General features: G+C 30.5%; 2 protein-coding genes across 2 annotated transcripts; one reads left to right on the top strand and one right to left on the bottom strand.

Moving 5' to 3' along the window:
- The first annotated feature begins 12,931 nt into the window (after positions 1-12,931).
- On the top strand, positions 12,932-15,775 carry LOC25493288 (uncharacterized). The gene is made up of 3 exons (XM_024782742.2): positions 12,932-13,481; positions 14,406-14,481; positions 15,530-15,775. Exons 1-3 carry the CDS (start codon positions 13,179-13,181, stop codon positions 15,667-15,669), a joined length of 519 nt encoding a protein of 172 aa, XP_024638510.1. The 5' UTR covers positions 12,932-13,178; the 3' UTR covers positions 15,670-15,775.
- A 102-nt stretch (positions 15,776-15,877) lies between these two features.
- Positions 15,878-16,641, bottom strand: LOC25493286 (chaperone protein dnaJ 20, chloroplastic). Its single transcript, XM_013601755.3, has one exon. The coding sequence runs from the start codon at positions 16,561-16,563 to the stop codon at positions 16,024-16,026; it is 540 nt and encodes a 179-aa protein (XP_013457209.1). The 5' UTR covers positions 16,564-16,641; the 3' UTR covers positions 15,878-16,023.
- Positions 16,642-21,616: the final 4,975 nt, after the last annotated feature.

Here is a 21,616-nt window from a genome sequence, read left to right as displayed (position 1 = left end):
AAATTCTATGTACCATGGAGAGTGTTTTTGTTTGGAAGCTCAACTTGCAACATATTAATAGTATAAGATAAGATAACATTATTACATTGTTGTCTAATATTTATAACAACAACAATAAGATTTGGCTTGTTTTCTCACTATCTTTATTTAGCATTATTTTTAGGAAAATAATTGGGTGACATCTTGAAAATAATGTATACATCTTGAAAGAGAGAGTTGAAATGAGTAATTTGATAGAATTGATATCTTGGTGATGTGATAGGAAGAAAAAGATAGAGATACAATGAGTTTGTTAGTTTATTATTAGTTTGTTAGTTTATTAATTTTACTTAATCTCATTCATTATTAGTTTGTTAGTTTATTTATAAAAGTGTACACTATCCACTAAGGTGGAGATTTTCATAAAAAAAATAAAATTAAAATAGACTTTTAAACAAATTTTCACACCTTGTCACACATTCAAAAAAGATCTACCAAGATCTTTAAAAATGAATCTATAACAAATAATAGATCAAACTTAACATTTTTAAAGTAGGTCATTAAGTATAGCCTAACCTAGTCATGTGGAGTAATGCTGTATAATTTTTTTCTAGTAAATTGGAATACAGATCATCAATTGCCCAAGATGGTAAATCACGTAAGGAAAATATGGTGGCTAGTTTTAGTTTTGTATAGACTGTAGAGTGAAACAGAGAAAAAGCCTAAGAAGGAAAAAAATAGGACAAGTTACAGAAAAGAGTAATGTTGAAGAAATTGCTCACAAATATTGCATGGGAAAGGGTTATCTATGACTATATGTGACATAATTGTGTAGGGGTAAACAGCATCTTGTGATCTTCTGAGGTTTTGCTGAGGAATTCCAAATCCCAACTTGAACACGTGAGTTTTTTAACGTTGTTGGGTTGTGTCAACTTGTCATTGTTTGGACAAAGACATAGCCACTTGCACACCAAAGGAAAGCAAAACGTTAAATATATTATGATTGTATATAATTTAGAATGATTTTGTATTTTTGAGAAATGTGGACAGTTAAAAGAGTAAATATCAAAGATGTAATGTTCTATTCATGAATCATAAGGGTGCTCAAAATATCAATGGATTTTAGGTGCAGTTTCCTTTTCTAACTTTATTTGGTTGTAGTTTCAAATCTTCTAATGAGAGGATAAAAGGACGGGAGAGAAGAGGGGTGGATTTTTCTATTTATTTTTTTTTTCTATTTGTTTTGTAGAATGTGTTAAAAGGTTTAATAGATTTGGTTACAGAATTTTGTTTACAAATAATTTGTTAATTGATATCCATTAATATTTGATAGTATATGATTACACCTAAATATAATATTTAAGTCGTTAGCAAAAAAAATTATAGGGTTCGAACCTTGGACACCATAAAAAAAAAGGAATACTTTTTCGTCTAATGTGGGACTTTTACTCACATTTGAAACAAAAAAAAAATGACTTACAACTGAATTATGGGTGAGTCGAAGCTCGAATAGGCGAATGAATTATCAGTCAGACCGATGATAGTTGGAGATGGAATAGTCAAATCTTTCTCACTTTCAAAGAGTTTTTACAAGGGCCATGGAAATGTTAGAATTGATCAAAGTCATGTGGAATGAATAATACGACCTTTACGACATGTTAATCTATCAAGGATTTAGGAATACATGGAATCCTTGCTAAGAGTCTCTCATGACAATGATCTAAATCATTAAAAAGAGAGGAGGATGACAAACACTTGATGACTTGTGGTTCTTATTCAACTTGAACTTTTTATACCTTCAACACTCTTCAGACGGAGAGAAGAGACAATATGCAATATGTCTGATTGGGACCATATCTTATATATAACATGATGAACAATTATGATTCCCAACATTTCAAATTGGGTCATCCTAATATCCCCTCCCGTTGAGTTCATATAAATTAATTATTCAATTGGAAATTTAAATGGTCATATATTTATTTTGATCACTAATCAATAAATACTCATAATTGAGAAATAACTAACATAATTATAAAGATATTAGCCAGCATGCTATGCAATTTTGTGGTGCCTTTCTCTTTAAAAAGGAAATGCGTTCTTGTTTAGACATGGTTTGAATGTCTTACGTTTGGTTTATTCGGAAAGAATGGAACTCAAGAATTTTTTGCAACAAAGAACTTTTATTAGAACAATTTTTTGATCGCATCAAACTTCATATGTGGTGTTCCACTCTACTTCTTTGTTTAAACTTAACCTCACTAAAATTTTGGTTAACCAAGAAGTTTCGAGCATAAGGGGTCATGGTAATCATGAGTTCGACCGTGAGGTAATTATAATTTGATTAAGGATTGTTCCACCAAGAAATCGAATTCGAGTTCTCCTAAATTATTCTTCCTTTGATAAAATTCATTAATCATTTGAGTTCAATCACTTAGTTAAAGTCAACAAAATTTTATTTCGGACAGTTCTAAATGGAGAAATAGACATCAAAGATATCAAACTAGCCGAGAAAACCATGAAAAGGGAGCTCTTCAAGAGTTTAGTTTGATTAGGTGAGTGGATAACTTTTTATCTACTCCATCACATTTAAATTGTCATTTTAGTATTTTGTCTTTGTCACAAAATTGTCACATTAGAATACTAATGCAAGTATTTCATTATCCTGATTTTTCATACATTATTAGCTTCTTCCTCCTTCTAAAGTTTGTGACTAAATTTCTTGTATTAAAAATAGGTTCGGAAACAGCCTAAGGTCCCAAGCAACAAAGAGAACACACCCTTTTGCTTGCATGCACAAAGTGAATGTGTGTGTCGAATCCATTAATTCCTTTCTTATTTCAGTTGCTCAGTGTGAACAGTAAAAATAAACTCTCTTGCATACCCACATATAGATCCTTCTCCAAAGATATATGATTTCTTGCTACCAATCTCCATTGCATTTGTATAAATTGATACTACAAATATTTTCTTTGGGGGACAACCAACTAGCCATTGGAAACTAAGATATTATTTTTCTCCTAGTATCTTAGTTCATTAAACTAGCTATATCAATTTTTTTCCATTTCTTCAAGTACAAATTAATTTTAACACACACTACAAGGTAGTAATATTTTATAAATTGGCACTAGTTCATCCTCTCACCCATCCAGGTCCAACATCACAAATCTATCTAAATCCTTAACTTTACCTAAAATATGATGAGTTCCTTCCAAGTCATCTCCACCGCTATAATCCAGCACCAAATGGCTCATTTGGTCAAGCAATCGAACTAACACCATTAGATAGAAAGATCATGAAATACCTCAAACACCATCTTTCTTCTGCGCTTGAATTTTTTTCCACCTTTCACAGGTCGTCTCAAGATCATGGAACACAGATAACACTATCTCATGTTCAATCTCATGCAACAATGAAAGTGCACTCTTTGTCCACGCCGACATCCTTGGATTTAGATAGATTTGCGATGTTGGACCTGGATGGGTGAGATGATGAAGTAGCGCCAATTTATAAAGAGTAGTGATACATAGACCACCTTAGGTGGCATGTACCACTTGTACACCCACACACAATTTTGACAAGTGTCCTTGTGGTCCCCCCACACACAAAAAAAGTCACATGTATTGTCCCTCACACACTCTCACATGGAGTGGTACAATGTGTGTATGGAAAAAAGTGTGTACATGAAACATTATCCATTTATAAAATAGTACTACCTTGTAGTGTGTGTTAAAATTAATTTGTACTCGAAGAGTTGGAAATATTGAATCGATACTAGCAGAAAAATAATGTTTATGTTTGCAAATATCAGAGGATGGAGTGCATGATGAATTTGTGTGTGTTTGTGCAGTGCCATTTTGGGTAATTATCAAGGTAAATGCCTGTGAATGATTGTTGTGCATCAAAAAAGTTCAGATGCTTTTGAATTTGTATTTGTCTAACACTAATGATGTTGAAGTCTTAAATTTTGTATTTTCCATTATCAATAGCGATAAGGTTTCTCTTCTTTTAAGTGCATATAGTGCATGTTGTGACTTGCACCAAGTTGTATTATGTGTGCTAAGCACTCATTTTACGAGGGTATAGTAAAATGAAAGATTATTGGTTTTTCCAATAGTGTTCTTATCAATTTATTTAAGTGTTTTAGACCAATTAAAAGGTTTATGAGCTATTTTTGTGTTGCTTGCGAACTTGAATCAAATATGAGCAAGTCATCTACATAGATATACACGATATTGCAAATTATATTTTCAGTTATAAATGCATTTGTCACTTTCATTCACCTTAAATCAATATGAAATAATCAAATTGTCAAATTTTTCATGTCTTTGCTTAGGAGCTTGTTTAAAGACTATACAAAGATTTATCTAACTTACAAGCTTTATTTTCTTGTCCATAAATAACAAAAATTTCATATTGTTCCATATAGATTTTTTTTCTTCTTCCAATACACCGTTTAGAAAAGCAATTTTAACATTCATTTGGTGGACTGCTAAATTATGAACAACAGTAAGCAATATTAATACCCGAATAACTCTTACATTTCAAGTCCGCAGATATCAGGTATGGAACATTGGAAAGTAGCATCTGATATGTTCTGAAAGTAAGAATTGGAAATGGGAGGATATTGATGTATTATTTAATGAGAGAGACAGAGAAGAAATCCGCAACTTAGCATTAACCAATTCAGACGGAGCAGATAAGTTAATATGGAAATTCATTAACAAAGGGCATTATACAGCGAAGTCTGCATACATGTATGATATGGAAACTCTCATTCATAATGTGGAGTATAGAATGCCGGGAGATTGGACGAGAATGTGGAATCTGCACATACCTCAACGGATCAAAGTTTTTTTATGGAGGTTGTTGAGGGGTGTTCTCCCTTCGCATATATAAGACTTCAAGGAAGGGGGGTCCCTTCTTCGGACTACTGCCCCTTCTGTGAGACCAATTATGAGAATGATTGGCACATTTTTATCGGATGTGAAGTGGGGAAACAGGTTTGGATTGAAGCTAGGTTATGGGATACGATAACAGCAGGTATCGGTAGTGCCACAGGACTGGCAGCACATTTGTTTTCTATTTTCTGCAGGCTGCCAAATGAATTATGCAGGGACATAGCAGCTCTGTTGTGGTGTTTATGGAGGGACATATCAGTGGGAAATGTCCTAAAACACCAAAAATATGGCGAACAGAAACAGGGAGAGCAGCATAATATCAGGTGGCTGCCACCGGAGGAAGGATTTGTCAAATGTAACGTCGACATAGCGCTACTTGGTGATCAGAAATGCTTCGGTATTGGATTGTGTATACGGAACTCTCAGGTCAGATCCAGAAATATTGTTAAGCGGGGGCAAAATTATATACTAATATTTTTTGCTGAAATCATATACTATAATAATTTACATAAAAAAATCTACTAATACATAAGTAATATTATCATCACTAAAAAAGCAGAGGGACTACAAAAATTATGTCATTTTATATCCAAAAAATTGAATATACTTAAATATCTATAAAATATATTTTTCTATTGACTTATATTTTAAAACTATGGTTTATTTCATCATTTTGAGTATTGTCAAATATATTTTTCTATGTACATCAATCAATTATTCAATAATACTATCTTTCATACTGTTGCATATTAATTTCTTCACAAAAAAAATTATTTAGCAATTATTTTTAATGGTAAAAAAGTAAAATTACTTAACAAATTTATGTAAAAGTAATAAAGCATGTGGAGTCAAGTGCCCCCAATTTGATGAACTTGCATCATGCCTGCTAACGAGAAGGTTTGAGTGTACTCCTCATCCCTCCTTAAAAGCAAAGGCATTGGGCTTGAAAGAGGCCATTTTATGGCTTGGTGAATTGGGACTTTCGAATGTGCATATTGAGCTAGATTGTAAGCTAGTGACGGATGGCATAGTGGATAGAACCAACAACCAAGCTGAATTTGGCTACATCATGTCAACTTGTAGATCATTTTTAACTCATTTTCAAACTTTAAGATTAATTTTGTCATGAAACAAGCAAATTTTGTTGCCCATACACTAGCGAGGGCGTCAAAATTGTATACTAGTTGCCAAGTATTTCATTTGTTTCCATCTTGTATTACAACTATAATTATGAATGAAATAATATAAGTTTACTCCGGTTAAAAAAATTCCCTAATAAACGTGATCTTTGTGATCGGAGAGAAAGTATCAAAGAAATATATATTTTCTTTTTCTAAAATCTTTGGCTGCATCATCTAAAGCGTTTTATATTTCAAACACTACTTAGTCATGTTAGCGCTTAAAATTTCAAATAGCATTTTAATTCATCAATCTTCGGAAAGATCTATGATTCTAATTCATTCTTGTAGATGTGTCTAACATATAAACATCGAGCAACTCGTCCTTATCAATTTGTTAGGCAAATTGTCGAACCCATAATAAGTTCTTAAGGGTTGCACTATTGAAGTTAAAAACGAAAGATTGCTTCAAAGTGACGTAGCATTGTAGAGTCCACTTAAGTCACTCATAATAAATTGTATCATTGGAGATGCTCTTGCAAGCGGCGTGACATATTTTCACCTTGACGATCAAGCTCAGATGTTTTATTTTTCTCCTACAAAGAAAAGTTACTAGTTGAAGAGGCTCTTGAATATTGGTCAAACCGCAAAAAAAAACGAATATTTTTGGATGTGTTTGAATGTTCTTTTGTAAAAACTGCTAGGATCGGATCTGATTTCAAATCACTTTCTCAAAACCGAATATTAGTATTACATATTGCATTATTATGTTGCTCATTGATTTTTAATATATTTTGCATCAAACCTATTATTTAACGTGTTTGTGTAATATTAATAAAAAAATATTTTTCAAAAAAAGTAAATAAAAAATTATATTTTATATTTTGGATATCCAAAAACCGGTCCAAATTAAACCACATATATTTGGAGTTGCTATCATGTTGTCCAACTTTACATTGTTGTGTTTGCCAGAGACTAAAGGGATTGTTCTTTGTGATACAATGGATCAACAAGAGAGGAGAGAAATACTATGAATCAAGAAAAAACATAAAATGATTCATCCTAAGAAAATGATTCATTTTTATTCAAATCAATTAGTTCAAATTTGTAATTTTTTTTTTTTGTTAAATTTAGTAGTGTTCAAAATATACTTTTTCTTGTAAGTAGGGTTAATAATGATACATTTTAGGGATTAACAGGGCTCTAATCCCTTGTAATATAGAACACTTTTGATTTTGCCTCCTGTAAAAAAAAAAAGTTTTAGATTCCATCCTTGTAAAAGAAAAATTTCTTCAGAATTGCCCCCGAACCCTATGATTCAACATAATCTCTGATGTGGCACATTGACTCACCATTTTTTGATTACGAGACACTATGACTGTGTAATTATTATTTTTTTCATTTTTTAATGCCTCCCATGTGTATAATTAAGCGACACATCATTATTTAATTAAAAACAAATGAAAAAACATAATATTAAAAAAAAAAATCTTTATCATTTTGTTTTTCTTTCCATATGTATTAAAAAATAAATATTTTTATCATTTATGATTTATAATCTTCATCTTCTTTCTTAGAAACCTAGAACCTTCACTCATCCATCTCTCTTTTCCATTAATTTCTTCTTCCATTAATTTTTTTTTATTCTTTCCATTCTTCTCACTTCTTCCTGCAGAATAAAATCTTTCATCCTCAACAATTTAGTTTCAGCAAAGGTAACAGAGAAAGAAAAAAAAAAAGAGAAAATCGAAGAAGAGAGGAGAGGGAGGGAGGAATCCACGGCCGCCGTTGGCGTCAACCGCGGTCACCGTCGTCGGCCACCCTAAATCAGATTGAGATTGAGATTTTAAGAACCTAAATCCCCAAAATCAGATTGGGATCAATCCAAACATAGCCTAAATTCTCAAATGGCTTCCGAAATGTTTCTCTGTTTTGAATTTGTGCTTTTTTTCGATTTGATGTTTCAGTTCAAGGATACAATTTTCATGCTAATGGGTTTGAGATTTGATGAACCAAAAATTAGTAGGAATAGATATGAACCAAGAAAGAAAGAAGAAGAGGGTTTCATGGATGATTGACAGAGAAGGAATTATATGGGTTTGATGGTTCAGTGAGAAGGAGAAGGAGAAGGAGCTATGTTGTTGGTTTGGGAGTGAGAGAGAGAATGGGGAGAAGAGAAGAGAAATAGAGATAGAAAGAAGAAGAAAACGAGGAACCGAGAAGAGGATTTTTTTTTTATATATAATTTTGTTTTTAAAAACCAAATAAAAAAGATTTTGTAAACTAAAATTTTAATTGTTTTTTTAATATAAAAAAATTAAAATTAAAAACGATTTTTGTTTTTAAAATTTTTAATTGTAAATGACGTGTAAACTCTTTTTTACTCGTGGCATTCAAAAAAAAAATGTCACATCAATGCCACATCAGAGATTCTGCTGAGTCATAGGACTTAGAGGCCAATCCTAAAGAATCTTTATTTTACAAGGACGGAATCCAAAAAAAAAATTACAGGAGGCAAAACCAAAAGTAATCTATATTATAGAGGTTAAAGCTCTATTAACCCTACATTTTATGTGCTATATTGTGCATTCCATTTATGATGAACATAATTTTTTAGCAAGGTCAGTCCAAGGGTTAAATAACTTAAAATACAATTTTGGGGGAAAATGTAAAAAAAAAAAAAAATGTAATAGTTATAAATTTATGTTATGACAACAAAATGTTAAAGCCTCATAGCTTCTTTGACATGGATTGAAACCGTAGAGTCATCGGAAAAAAAAATTCTTCTTAAACCATTGGTTTTTAAGGGAAGAGACTCTAATAATTGTAGCTCAATGATGAAGTAAATATAGTCTAATCAATGATTGTTGCACCATAAATTAAACTCGAATTCTTTCAAACGATTTATCTTTTAGTGAACACATTAACCACTTGAGTCCAATTATTTATTTAGAGTCAACAAAATTTTATTTCGGTCAGTCCTGCACAGAGTAATAGACATCAAAGATAACAACTAGCCAAGAAAATCCCCGATGAGGGACTCTTTGATTTGAGAGTTTAGTTTGATTAGGTGAGTAGATATATGATTTTAGGTGAGTAAACAGAGAACACACCCTTTTGCTTTCACCACTAGCTGCTCCGTGTGAACAGTATAAAAAATGTTCTCTCTTGTATACTCACATAAAGATCCTTTTCCAAAGATATATGATTTCTTGCTACGAATCACCATTTCATTTGTATAAATTGACACTACAAATATTTTCTTCATCTCACTATTATACCAACCATTACTGCAAATATCATTCATAAGTCCTTTGATGAATGTGTTAACACATTCAAGATTCCAGTTAGAAATGATTGTGTTTGAAGGGTGTGTGTCCCAAGACCAAGAAGATCTCTAGAGTTTGCAAATATCAGAGGATGGAGTACATGATGAATTTGTGTTTGTGTCTATGCAATGCCATTTTGGGTAATTATCAGTGTAAATGCTTATAAATGACTCTTGTGCATCAAAGAACATAGCAATTGCTACAAGAACAGCTTGAAATAAATCCATTCAACCAAAATTTGATAAAAAAATTTCTATAATTTCATCCCATGATAACAATGGTGTCCTTTCATGCGTAATTTGTACTTAACCTTTCATTGCTATTGTTTGTGTTTGTTGTTGTGATGTCTGAGGTTGTAGATTGTGAGGGATGAATGTGTTTGGCTATGTCGTACGGCTGTGGGGGTTCGAGTTGGGGGTGAAAATAAAAGAAATGAAAATATTTGTGTGTTTGCAGGTGCAGAAGAAGGTTGAATGGACCTTGAAATGCGCCTTCCCTATGAAATTTTAGAGGCTATTGAAAATGATCCCGAGCTAATGTGGCTTCTAATCATGCAAATGCTTCTGTTTATCATTTCAGTTCAGGTCTTATTGGCATCATCTATGGAGATTATAAGTTTTGATATTGTTATGGAGCCGTTTAAATTTTTCTAATATTTTGGCTTTTTTCTTCTTCTAAGGTGATTGTATTGTTGTGGTACCAGTCTATTACTGTGCAGACCATGTGCTTAGATTATACTCCTTTTCAATAAAAAAGTTCAGATGCTTTTGAATTTGTATTTGTCTAACACTAATGATGTTGAAGTCTTAAATTTTGTATTTTCCATTATCAATAGCGATAAGGTTTCTCTTCTTTTAAGTGCATATAGTGCATGTTGTGACTTGCACCAAGTTGTATTATGTGTGCTAAGCACTCATTTTACGAGGGTATAGTAAAATGAAAGATTATTAGTTTTTCCAATAGTGTTCTTATCCATTTATTTAAGTGCTTTTTGGACAAAATAAAAGGTTTATGAGCTATTTTTTTGGTTCATTTGATTTGAATTGAATTGCTTGTGAACTTGAATTAAATGAGTAAATCATCTACATAGATATACATGATAGTGTATTTGTCACTTTCATTCACCTTAAATCAATATGAGATAATCAAGTTGTCAAACTTTTCATGTCTTTGCTTAAGAGCTTGTTTAAAGACTATACAAAGACTTATCTAATTTTCTTGTCCATGAATCACAAAACCTTCATATTGTTCCATATAGAATTCTTTTCTTTCCAATTCACCATTTAGAAAAGCAATTTTAACATTCATTTAGTGAACCGCTAAATTATGAACAAAGGTAAGTGATATTAAAAACCTAATGGATGTGATCTTTGTGATTGGAGAAAAAAATATTGAAGAAATGTATATTTTCTCTTTTCTTAAAATATTTGGTTGCATCATCCAAAGCATTTGATATTTCAAACAGTCATGATAGCGCTCAATATTTCAAATAGAATTTTAATTCCTCAATCTTAAAAAATATATATGATTCTAATTCATTCTTGTAGATATGTCTAACATATATACCCCAAGCAACTCGTCCTTATCAATTTGTTAGGAAAATTGTCGAACCCATAATAAGTTCTTAAAGGTTGCAATATTGAAGCCATAAACGAAAGATTGCTTCAAAATGATGTGGCACTATAGAGTCCACTTAAGTCATTCATAATAAATTGTATCATTGGAGATACTCTTACAAACAGCGTGGCGTATTTTCACATTGACGGTCAAGTTTTGCTGTTTTATTTTTCTCCTACAAAGAGAACTAGTTGAAGAGGCTCTTGAATATTGATCAAACCTTATTTATTGCCAGATTATCTATTTGTGGTCCTACATTTAGTCTTTGTAGTGTACTTCCTCTAAAGTGCTGGAAAGTTTATAAGTTACTGTTAAGTGTTAAGGTTTTGGAAGAACTTTTTGAAGGATTGACTGATTCCACTGGTCCTTGTATTTAATTTTGCTGATGGTAGTAGATGCAATATGGAAAGAGACTCCTAACGCACTGATATATATATGCACTAGAAATATCGTAACAGTTTTGATGGGCCATACCTGCCTCACTAATGTAATATGTTCCATATTTTTAAGCTAATGTATTGTTTCTAATATTTATGTTTAATTTCATATGTAATATTTCATTTTTTTTCTTTCCTTTACTCATAGGTAAGTACTATTTCATTATGCATAAATAATCATGTGAAGAAAATGTTACCAGCAATATCACAAAATTCATTGTGTAGGTGCTACTACTATCATAGGTAGGTATTGTTTTGTTATGCATATATATAAATGTACTATTTCACAAAATTCCAACAACTAACAAAGCAGGTCAATTCATGTTGTACTTAAAACATGTGAAGAAGAGCATTGGTTGTTACCAGCACTGACATAGGAGGGTATTCAACCTTTGTAATTTGACATATGTATGTGTCAGCTTATTGTTGAAGTTAACCACTTGAACATGTTCCAACTCAATGAACTCATCCTTTGATCATTCATTGTCATCCAACAACATTTTCAGTTTTTGTCACTGTATACAACAAAACCTTTGGTCTTTGGTTAATGATTTAACCTTTTTTGTTCAAGGCAAGCATGGTAATTTTAGATGATTTAGTTCTTGAGGTTACCCTGTTTGTATGCTGGATAAAAATCAGGTTCTTGTTTGTATTTGTCTTTCTTTAGAGATTGATATCCCCTAGCTAGGGAACATAATGTGAGCTGGCTAGAAGATGACATTACTAAGTGCATTTCTGCTCCGTAATTTTTGTAAAAACTATATTGCGGAGGTTCAACAAAATCATGATGTCATCTTAATTTCGTTATTAAACCTATGATTTCAAACTATGCACTAAAGCTCGAGAAACTGTTTGGCAAATGAGATGAAATTTTAATGCTTGATATTATCTGATCTGATTATACCTTGTCACAAAATTAAGCCCATGTCTGTATGCTTAGAAGATTTTAGACATCAATTTGGTTGTTCATAAATAAGATAAGCAAATTTAGGGACTAAATTGATTTCCATCTATATGTTGAGGATCAAAATATTTCTAAAATATTTGAAGAGTTAAGCAATTTAATGGCATATGCATCTTTTCAGAATCCAATTGTAGGAATTTCCTTTTTTGGAGAAGTAATTTTTTTTTTTTTGTTGACAAAATAACTGATATTCTTTTTAAAAACTTGGAAACTTCAAAAAAACAAAGCAATTTTTTCCTCCATATAAGTTGAAATGTGAAAAGGAAAAATCATATTATACTTTCTCAGTTAACTAAACATAAAGTAAGAAATAAAAAAGAAATAATTTCATTGATCAGCTTACTTATGATTTGACATATTCTTGGCAAAATTAATAAATAAAATCTTTAGATGACCAATTTAGTATCCCGTATATTCTTCTAAAATCAATGTGATATATTGGTTTATTTAAGAAAATATATTTTTGGTTTGAACATAGATAATAAATACCCAAATTTCAACCTATGCATCACTCTGCATCTCTATCACATGTCTTTTTTATTCACAGCATAATGAAGCATAGGTCAATTTCAAAGCATTTACCACTGAAAAGGACAAGATTTTTGACACTTTTACTTCACAGTATATGCATCAATAATAATAGACAAAATGACAAAAGCATTTTTACAAAATTCAGTACCCTATTGTTAGCAAATTTCAGCATTGATCTCTTCTCTTCTATATTGTCACTTTCTCTCATTCTCTCACAATAACCCTTTTTTGTTCTTTGCACTTTTTATTCACCATTTGACACTTTTCCCCTTAGAAAATATTCATTTGTGAATTAGTAAACTATGATGAGTTTGAAAACAAGTAACAAGAAAATGATAAGAGGTTTCATGTGCCACTCTCAATCATCAACAGCAGTGTGTATGAGTATACGTGATTCTAATCATTCTGTTGTTGTACCTAAGAGGATTGAAAAGAGTGTTTTTCTTGATGATACAAGGCTCATCAATTTTTCCAAATACTCCAAACTTGTTGAGTCTCCTATGTCCAATCCTGTCCAAAAGATCATTGTTAGAGAGAAGAATCAAAGTTATCAAGCTATTGAACCAAGGGAACTTCAGAAAACATCTACACATAATGTTTTTCAGGTTTGTTAAATTCACATTTTCTACTACACTAGGTCAAATATAGAGCAAATTTCATTTTTTTCATCTACATTATATATGTAGCATGGCTTTAAATTGTGGTTCAATTTCGCTCCAAACCTTTTGATGTTGTAGAGACTTCAAAACCTTTTAGGTTGTCGACCACAATTTAAAACCATGATATAATATATGTAGGTTGAATTAGTGTCTTCTCTTATCTTTTTTCTTTTTTAGTACACATATATAATAGAAATAGAGTCATTATTCTATGTATCTAGTGTAGTTCAAAATTTTCAATTTAATTTATTGAAACAATACCTTCTTTTAGTGATTTATTTCATTTATCTTAGAACAAAAAATCAATCAAAAGGGTATGTGTCAAAATTAATGGCATAGCCATAAAGAAACTGTGTACTTTTTTGCTACATTTGTTATGAGGTTAACACAAATTCACTAGACTATTCCATTTTCTATTTTTGTGTGTTTCATATTCAATTTTCTATGTAAGAGGCACAAGTGCCACATCAATTAGTGTCATGTGGATCTGCAAGGAAACAAATTATCTCCATTATTTGTGCTCCTTATATTTGTCATTTGTAAAGGTTCCAAGATTTCACGTGCATATTTCTTGACCATGTCTCATACATATTCTGTAGATAAACAGAGTGGCTATGTCCTTTTTTATGCAAATGAGAGATTAATTTAGGTCACGCCATTTTTGGTTTTTGTCACTTACACATAAAATGCCATAAAAATCATTAAAGTATATGTTAATTGTAAAGGAATAATGGAATCTTGTATTAAAATTTATTTAGGATTGCATGTGATAACAAAAGTTGCCAAACAAAATTCAAAGGGGAATGTTATGATCAGTCATATTCCAAAATTTATTAGTAGGGATTTTGAAGTGTGTTAAATGCACTGCAGGTGGTTGTGATGCGGGTTGCTATTCATTGTCAAGGATGTGCTGGCAAAGTGAAAAAACATATCTCTAAGATGGAAGGTAAAATATATATTCAAAATTCATTGTTACTATACTATTTATGTATATATCATTACGCTTAAAAAAAAATGTATATATCATAATCAAATTATACACTTTGTAATTTTTTTTAAGGGGTTGTAATATTTGGTATTGTTACACACCACTCAATAATTTTTACTAGATACATGTATTGCAACATTCACGGATAGATTAAAAGTTTATATCATATAAATAGCATCTATAATTTTTTTGGATAGATATGAATCTTTAGATATGTCATGTGCATCAAAATTAGATTTTACCAAATGATACTAATGGGATACACTTCAATAGCATAAAATTTTAGTTATTAGTTCATGTTAACAAATGTCAGGACACTTGTTAAAAACTTAAAAAATGAAGTTTTATATTGAAAAAAAGATTTTTGATATTTTTAAATAATTGATTACACAAGTTTCAATGTATTATTATTATATTTATTTTCTTAAGAACGCTTTATAGTAGTATTTTTCATATGATTTATACTCATTTTTTAAGAGCAAGTCTTACATAATCACAACCCCAAATAAAAAATATCTAGCGTACACAAATGAAAAAAATTGAAAAAAAAAAGAGTAATTTAGTCATATCAATTAACATTATTTAATTATTTTCTCTTTAAATTTTTTGTGTGTATGTGAGTGTGTTCAAACATATTTTATTTTGGGTTGTGTCTAAATAAGCATTTTTTTTTTCTTTTCGAAATGCAGACTTAGAGTAATTTAATTCCTCCTATTTTTATTTTTATTTTTGGTAGAGAATTCCTCCTATTTTTATATTTATATATAAGAAAAAACAGTTTATGAATTCATTTATTAAAAAAAAGTTAAACAATTTCAAAATCTAAAATAAATTTTCATGTATATGAATATATAATCTAAGAAAAAAGAACACTAGATGTAGTGGCAATATACCCTTATAATCCATGCAAATTTGGGACTAATTAGCGAAATGAGAGTAAAGTTAATTAGAGCTGTATTCTTCTAAGTCTAACAAAGTTGATTTTGAAACATGACAAATAAAACAGGAGTTACATCATTCAGTATAGATGTAGAGTCTAAGAGGGTGACAGTGATGGGCCACGTTTCTCCTGTGGAAGTTCTTGAGAGCATTTCAAAGGTGAAAAAGGCTGAGTTCTGGAGTACTGCAAGTGCAACATCTTGTTAAACCACTTGAGTAACCATATATATATATATATATGGAATCATAGGAGATGCAGAGCCAGAGTCAATAAAGTTTCAATATTTCCTTTTCTATTTTTGCTACCTTTGTGGTCCTCAATACTAGTTGTTGGTGGGTACATATACCTACTCTTTTGACTTGGTTTTTTGTAATTTTCAATAACATTTTGTACCATTTTAATTCTGGTTACAACTTTTAATACATGTTCAAGACAAAACTTCCTTAAACATTTTAATTATCATTTAAAATTATACATGAAAGAATTAAACCTATAGATCAAAGAAAATAGCAACAAGTTAATCACAAATCAGAGCAATAAACTAATCACTAATTAATTAACTAGTTTCGATCTTTCATGCTTTGTGTCCTCATTCTGCTAGTGCTACCCCAAGACCTTCCTCTTTGTTCCATACGTCTATTAGACCTTTTCTTCAACTCAACCACTTGTTCTTGCCACCTACTTCTCCATATCTCTTCATTTACAATATTATTATTATTCATCATATTATTTCTCAAACCCAATTCACTATCATATTGTTCACGAAGCATAGGATTCGACAAAGTTTCATAAGCTGCATTTAACCGAACAAATATTTTAGTTGATTCCTCTTTCATGGAAGGATCATGACACACATCAGGATGATACTGAAGTGCCATTGATCTATAAGCTCTCTTTATATCTTCCATTGTTGCACTTTTCGGATTTACCGACAACATTTTGTAGAAATTTGATCCATTCTTGGTTTCTTCCACTAGCTTTGTTGCTCTACATGAAATTGTTGCAAAGTGAACGTGAGAAGGTCTTAGCTGTTTACTAAGGTGATGAAATTGCTTTGAATTTGAAATGCTTAGGTTTGAGGTTAAGGATGAAGCATTCATATTGTCTAATTAATTGGGTTAATTTATCTTTGGTCTATGAAAATCAATCAATGAGAGCGTGGAAATGTAGATGGTTCACTCTACTTAACTACTTAGACATATTTATATGCGTGACTTCGCTCTTAATTTAATTGAGTCGTGATACCAGCTATTTTATTTTAATTTATGTTAGCAGCCGGAATGGACTTTGAAATTTTTTATCAACAAAAAAAGGAAAGGACGACGAAAAAATCTCAAAGAAAGTGAAAGTTTTACATTATGTGATGAATTATTCAAAGTTGACGCATTCTGTGTACAACATATTCATTGTATCATATTTAATTAGAATGGAGATCAAACGGTTTAATCTGTTGCCCTCGTTTTTTATGTTTTTTTTTCCTAACGTGATTTGAAAATATATCTTGAATTTTCAATTTAAATGATTGATATCTTCTTATATATTAAAGTTAACACAGAAGTATATTTTAACCCTAATTTTAATCTAAACCTATTGCATAAATTTACTATTTTAACTCTGATGTTAAATTTCCTTCTTATATATACCTTCTTATATATTAAAGTTAACCTAGAAGCATATTTTAGCCCTAATTTTAATCTAAACCTATTGCATAAATTTACTATTTTAACCCTGATGCTAAATTCCCTTCTTATATATATCTTCTTATATATTAAAGTTAACACAGAAGCATATTTTAGCCCTAATTTTAATCTAAACCTATTGCATAAATTTACTATTTTAACCCTGATGCTAAATTCTCTTCTTTTATATATATATATATATATATATATATATATATATATATATATATATATATATATATATATATATATATATATATATATATCTTCTTATATATTAAAGTTAACACAAAAGCATATTTTAGCCCTAATTTTAACCTAAACCTATTGCATAAATTTACCATTTTAACCCTGATGCTAAATTCCTTTGTTTAGCCTTATTGAATTTTCCCCCTTCTCAATTTCTCGATACATCTTCTTATCTTCTTATATATTAAAGTTAACACATAAGCATATTTTAGCCCTAATTTTAACCTAAACCTATTGCATAAATTTACTATTTTAACCCTGATGCTAAATTCCTTTGTTTAACCTTATTGAATTTCCCCCATTCTCAATTTCTCGATACATCTTCTTATATATTAAAGTTAACACAGAAGCATATTTTAGCCCTAATTTTAATCTAAACCTATTGCATAAATTTACTATTTTAACCCTGATGCTAAATTCCCTTCTTATATATATCTTCTTATATATTATATATTAAAATATGCTTCTGTGTTAACTTTAATATATAAGAAGATGTATCGATAAATTGAGAAGGGGGAAAATTCAATAAGGTTAAACAAAGGAATTTAGCATCAGGGTTAAAATATTAAATTTATGCAATATGATATAAATTTTAACCTAAACCCTATTAGATAATTTTACTGTTTTAACCCTAATGCTCATACCTAACCTCCTATTTTCATGAACAACCCTAATGCTCACACCTAATCTTCTTATATATTAAAGTTAACCCGTAAGCCCTAATTTTAACCTAAACCATATTGAATAATTTTACTGTTTAAACCCTAATGCTCACGCCTAATCTCCTATTTTCATGAACAACCCTAATGCTCACACTTAATCTCCTATTTTCATGAACAAAGCAAATCGGCATCGCTTTATTTCCCCTATTTATTCAAAACAAATCGCCCTATTTCTTCAACAAAACAAATCGCCATATTGGAATAAAAGGGTTTTGAAAGATTATGACAACATTTTTTTTTGTTAATATTACAAACAGGTGGAAGAAACATTTCAACAAACAGTTAAAGGGTATCATTTACGGTAAATGTCAAATATTCGGTAAAAGGAAAATTATTTAAATAAAACATTTTACATGTTGAGGTTAAGAATGAACTATTTTTAGGTACATAATATAACATTAACATGTAATTTTTACAAAATAATGAAGTAACATTTTGTCAAAAAAAAATAAAGATGAAGTAACATACCAATAATATAACATTGACATATAATTTTAACAAAAGAATGAAGTAAGACATGATTGATAAAAATTAATATTTTTAAGGTGAATAAGTGTGGTGTCTGAGGTTCGAATTTCAACATCTGCATATATTTGGGACCACATGTTTTATTCTCTTTGATATGCATTGAGATTTGATTTTGTCTACTACATCTACAATGTATATGACCCGTGCGGCAGCACGGGTGGAAAGTCTAGTGTATATATATATATATATGGATTGCTAACTTAGACCAACCTAACACATTAATTTTGCCTCCTTATAAACTCAGCCCGAGAGTTTGTTAATTGCAAGGAACAAAATTGTATATTGCCCCGATTGAAGTAGTCAGTCACTTGCTTTGAATCAACTTCAAAATCAACATTTGGCAGTTATAAATCACTTATCCACCGCATAGCATGATACAAACCAAGAGCATCTCCTTCGTCAACTGAGCACATTAGAGCGAACCACATTGTTTTAGCAAGTACAAATTGCCCTTCATCATCACGGGTACACCCAATACCAAACCGATTCCTAGAAGCCGAAAATGAGGCATCTACATTACACTTCATTCTTCTGCGCCGAGGCTTCTGCCATCTTATCACATCATTTCCTCTATGTCCAGACTGCACTGCTGATGTGTTTATGGCAGCAGCTGTACAACCAATTTTGCACTAAATATACTTCGCCCAAAAAAATTAGGATTGTGTCCTAACTTTGACCCAAGATAGTTACCAAGAGGAAAGTACCTTGCTTTGAACACCTTAGAAACCAGCGTATCCGATTCAGTTTGAAACTTCCATCCTTGTTTCCCAAGCATTGCGACATTAAAGGCCGCAAGGTCTTTAAAACCCATACCACCATACCTTTTGTGGATCAATAACTTGTCCATGACAACCAGTGTATTCCTCTATTGTTTGCTCCGCCATGTCCGCACCAAAAGGCGTTATCATCTTCTCAATCTCATCTAATAAAGAATTTGGCAGCTTGAAAATACTCATCACATATGAGGGGATTGACAGAAGAACAAATTTAATCATGACTTCTCTCCCGGATCGGGATACACTCTTACTACTCCAACTATTGATCATTTGCCACACTCTATCCTTAATAAAGCTAAAGGTTACCTTTTTACTACAGCCTACCATAGAGGGCAGACTCAAGTACTTACCAGTGCCTAACTATCGACTTTCTGCACATAATTTTTTTTCCCGCATATTTAAGTAAATAAAATCAATAAGATGACACGATTCAACTATTTAACAAATTTTTGTATATACAAGAGAAAAATATTTTAAGGGTTAATATATGTTTATCCCCTGTAATATTAGCGGTTTTTGGTTTACCCCCCGTAGGAAAAATTAGATTCCAACCATGTAATTTGAAGATTCTTTGATTTTAGACTTTCGTGAATTTTGACCTACAAAATAGAAGATATGACAGCGAGTAAACCAAAATTCGCTCTAATTACATGGTATAAGAGTACCTTAAATTTTAAAATTTGATGTAATGTATGTCCAAATCTAAAGAATCTTTAAATTATATGGTCGGAATCTAAAAAAAAATAAAAAATTAAAGGAGGTAAATCAGAAACTGCAAATATTACAAAAGTAAATATATATTTAATATATATATTAGATTAAATGATTAATACTAATGGTTTTCATCTAATATCTTTAAACATTCGACAATATTAATAATCGAATTATTTTTTATACAATTATTGCAATGATACGTGACTCGTGAAAAACACTAGTTTTTTTACCAGTATTATATGGTAGTAGATTGAATTTAATATAATAATAGTAAATAAGTGTTATATCATCGATGTGTTAATTTACTTATGAATTTTGTATGATCCGCCAGGCTGGGCAAAAGGTAAATTTTACTATTAATTATTGGGATGGAGGAAGGAAACTTCAACACAAAGTGGTCCTACAAGTATTTTCCTAGGAAACAACTAATTCCTTCTTTCCCTGCTTATTCCAATATCTTCCTAGGAAACAACTATACTTCCTTCTTTTTTTTAAAAAAAAAAAAAACTATACTTCATTCTTTCCCTACTTATTCCAATTAAGATGTGTGAAATGTTAACTAATGTTCTCGGGGCACTAGTTAAGGAATTATAAAAAGAAATAATTTATGAAAATTGTGAATTATATTTTTAAAATTTGAAAAAGTGTTGCTTTTAATGTTAACTTTATTATCTCTTTCCATCTTTAATTGTGAATGAATTAACATGACCCGAAAGATATATAGGGTTAAAGATATTTTTCATCCTTATAAATATTCAAATTTTTTATTTTAATCTCTTTAAAAAAAATTACAGCTTTTAGTATTTGAAAATTTTGCATCATGAGTTTTGGTCTCTCCTTTTAAGCCATCTCATGTCTATCATTCAAAAAGTTGAATGAGTTTTTGCTTTACTCCCTCCGTCCGGCAATAGATGACACATTTAAAAATGTTTAATTTTGATTTAAGTTACTTTGATCATAGTTTTCTCCTAATATACAAAAATAAATAATATCATATAAGATGTCGTTAGATCTGTCTCGATAAGTATTTTTAAAATATCAAATTTTTATATTTTTTTTCTAATATATTATTAAAGATATTTAAGCTCAAAATTATGCATTGGCATGCGCAATAAGATCAACTGTGTCAAGTATTATGGGACGGAAGGAGTAATATTTAGAATGTTATTATCAAACCCCGGACACCCGACTTCTCTACATTTAATTGTGAGTTTTAGTCACTAGGCTACTAGACCAACAAAAAAAATTAGAATGTTACAAGAATCTCAAAAAGAATTTTTTTTATCAGAATTGGATTAAATATGAATTCTTAAAGCCCAAAAACATAAAAATTTATTTTTAATTCACCCCTTGTTAAAAAATTTATAAATTTTGCAAAAGAGAAATCTATAATACACTAAACATGATTGCAGAGAAAAAAAATAAATGATACATGAGTTGACTTAAAATAAGAGATAAAAAGTTATGATGCGAAACTTTTGAATG

The sequence above is a fragment of the Medicago truncatula genome, chromosome 4, assembly GCF_003473485.1.
Source record: "Medicago truncatula cultivar Jemalong A17 chromosome 4, MtrunA17r5.0-ANR, whole genome shotgun sequence".
Classification (NCBI taxonomy): domain Eukaryota; kingdom Viridiplantae; phylum Streptophyta; class Magnoliopsida; order Fabales; family Fabaceae; genus Medicago; species Medicago truncatula.
Note: the sequence above shows the minus strand (reverse complement) of the source record. Positions and strands in the feature narration are given on the sequence as shown.

Coding starts and splice junctions, on each gene's coding strand:
- LOC25493288 (XM_024782742.2), top strand. CDS start 13,179: ATGATGAGTTTGAAAACAAGTAACAAGAAAATGATAAGAGGTTTCATG. Junction 13,482..14,405: donor CTACACATAATGTTTTTCAG/GTTTGTTAAATT, acceptor AATGCACTGCAG/GTGGTTGTGATGCGGGTTGC. Junction 14,482..15,529: donor ACATATCTCTAAGATGGAAG/GTAAAATATATA, acceptor CAAATAAAACAG/GAGTTACATCATTCAGTATA.
- LOC25493286 (XM_013601755.3), bottom strand. CDS start 16,563: ATGAATGCTTCATCCTTAACCTCAAACCTAAGCATTTCAAATTCAAAG.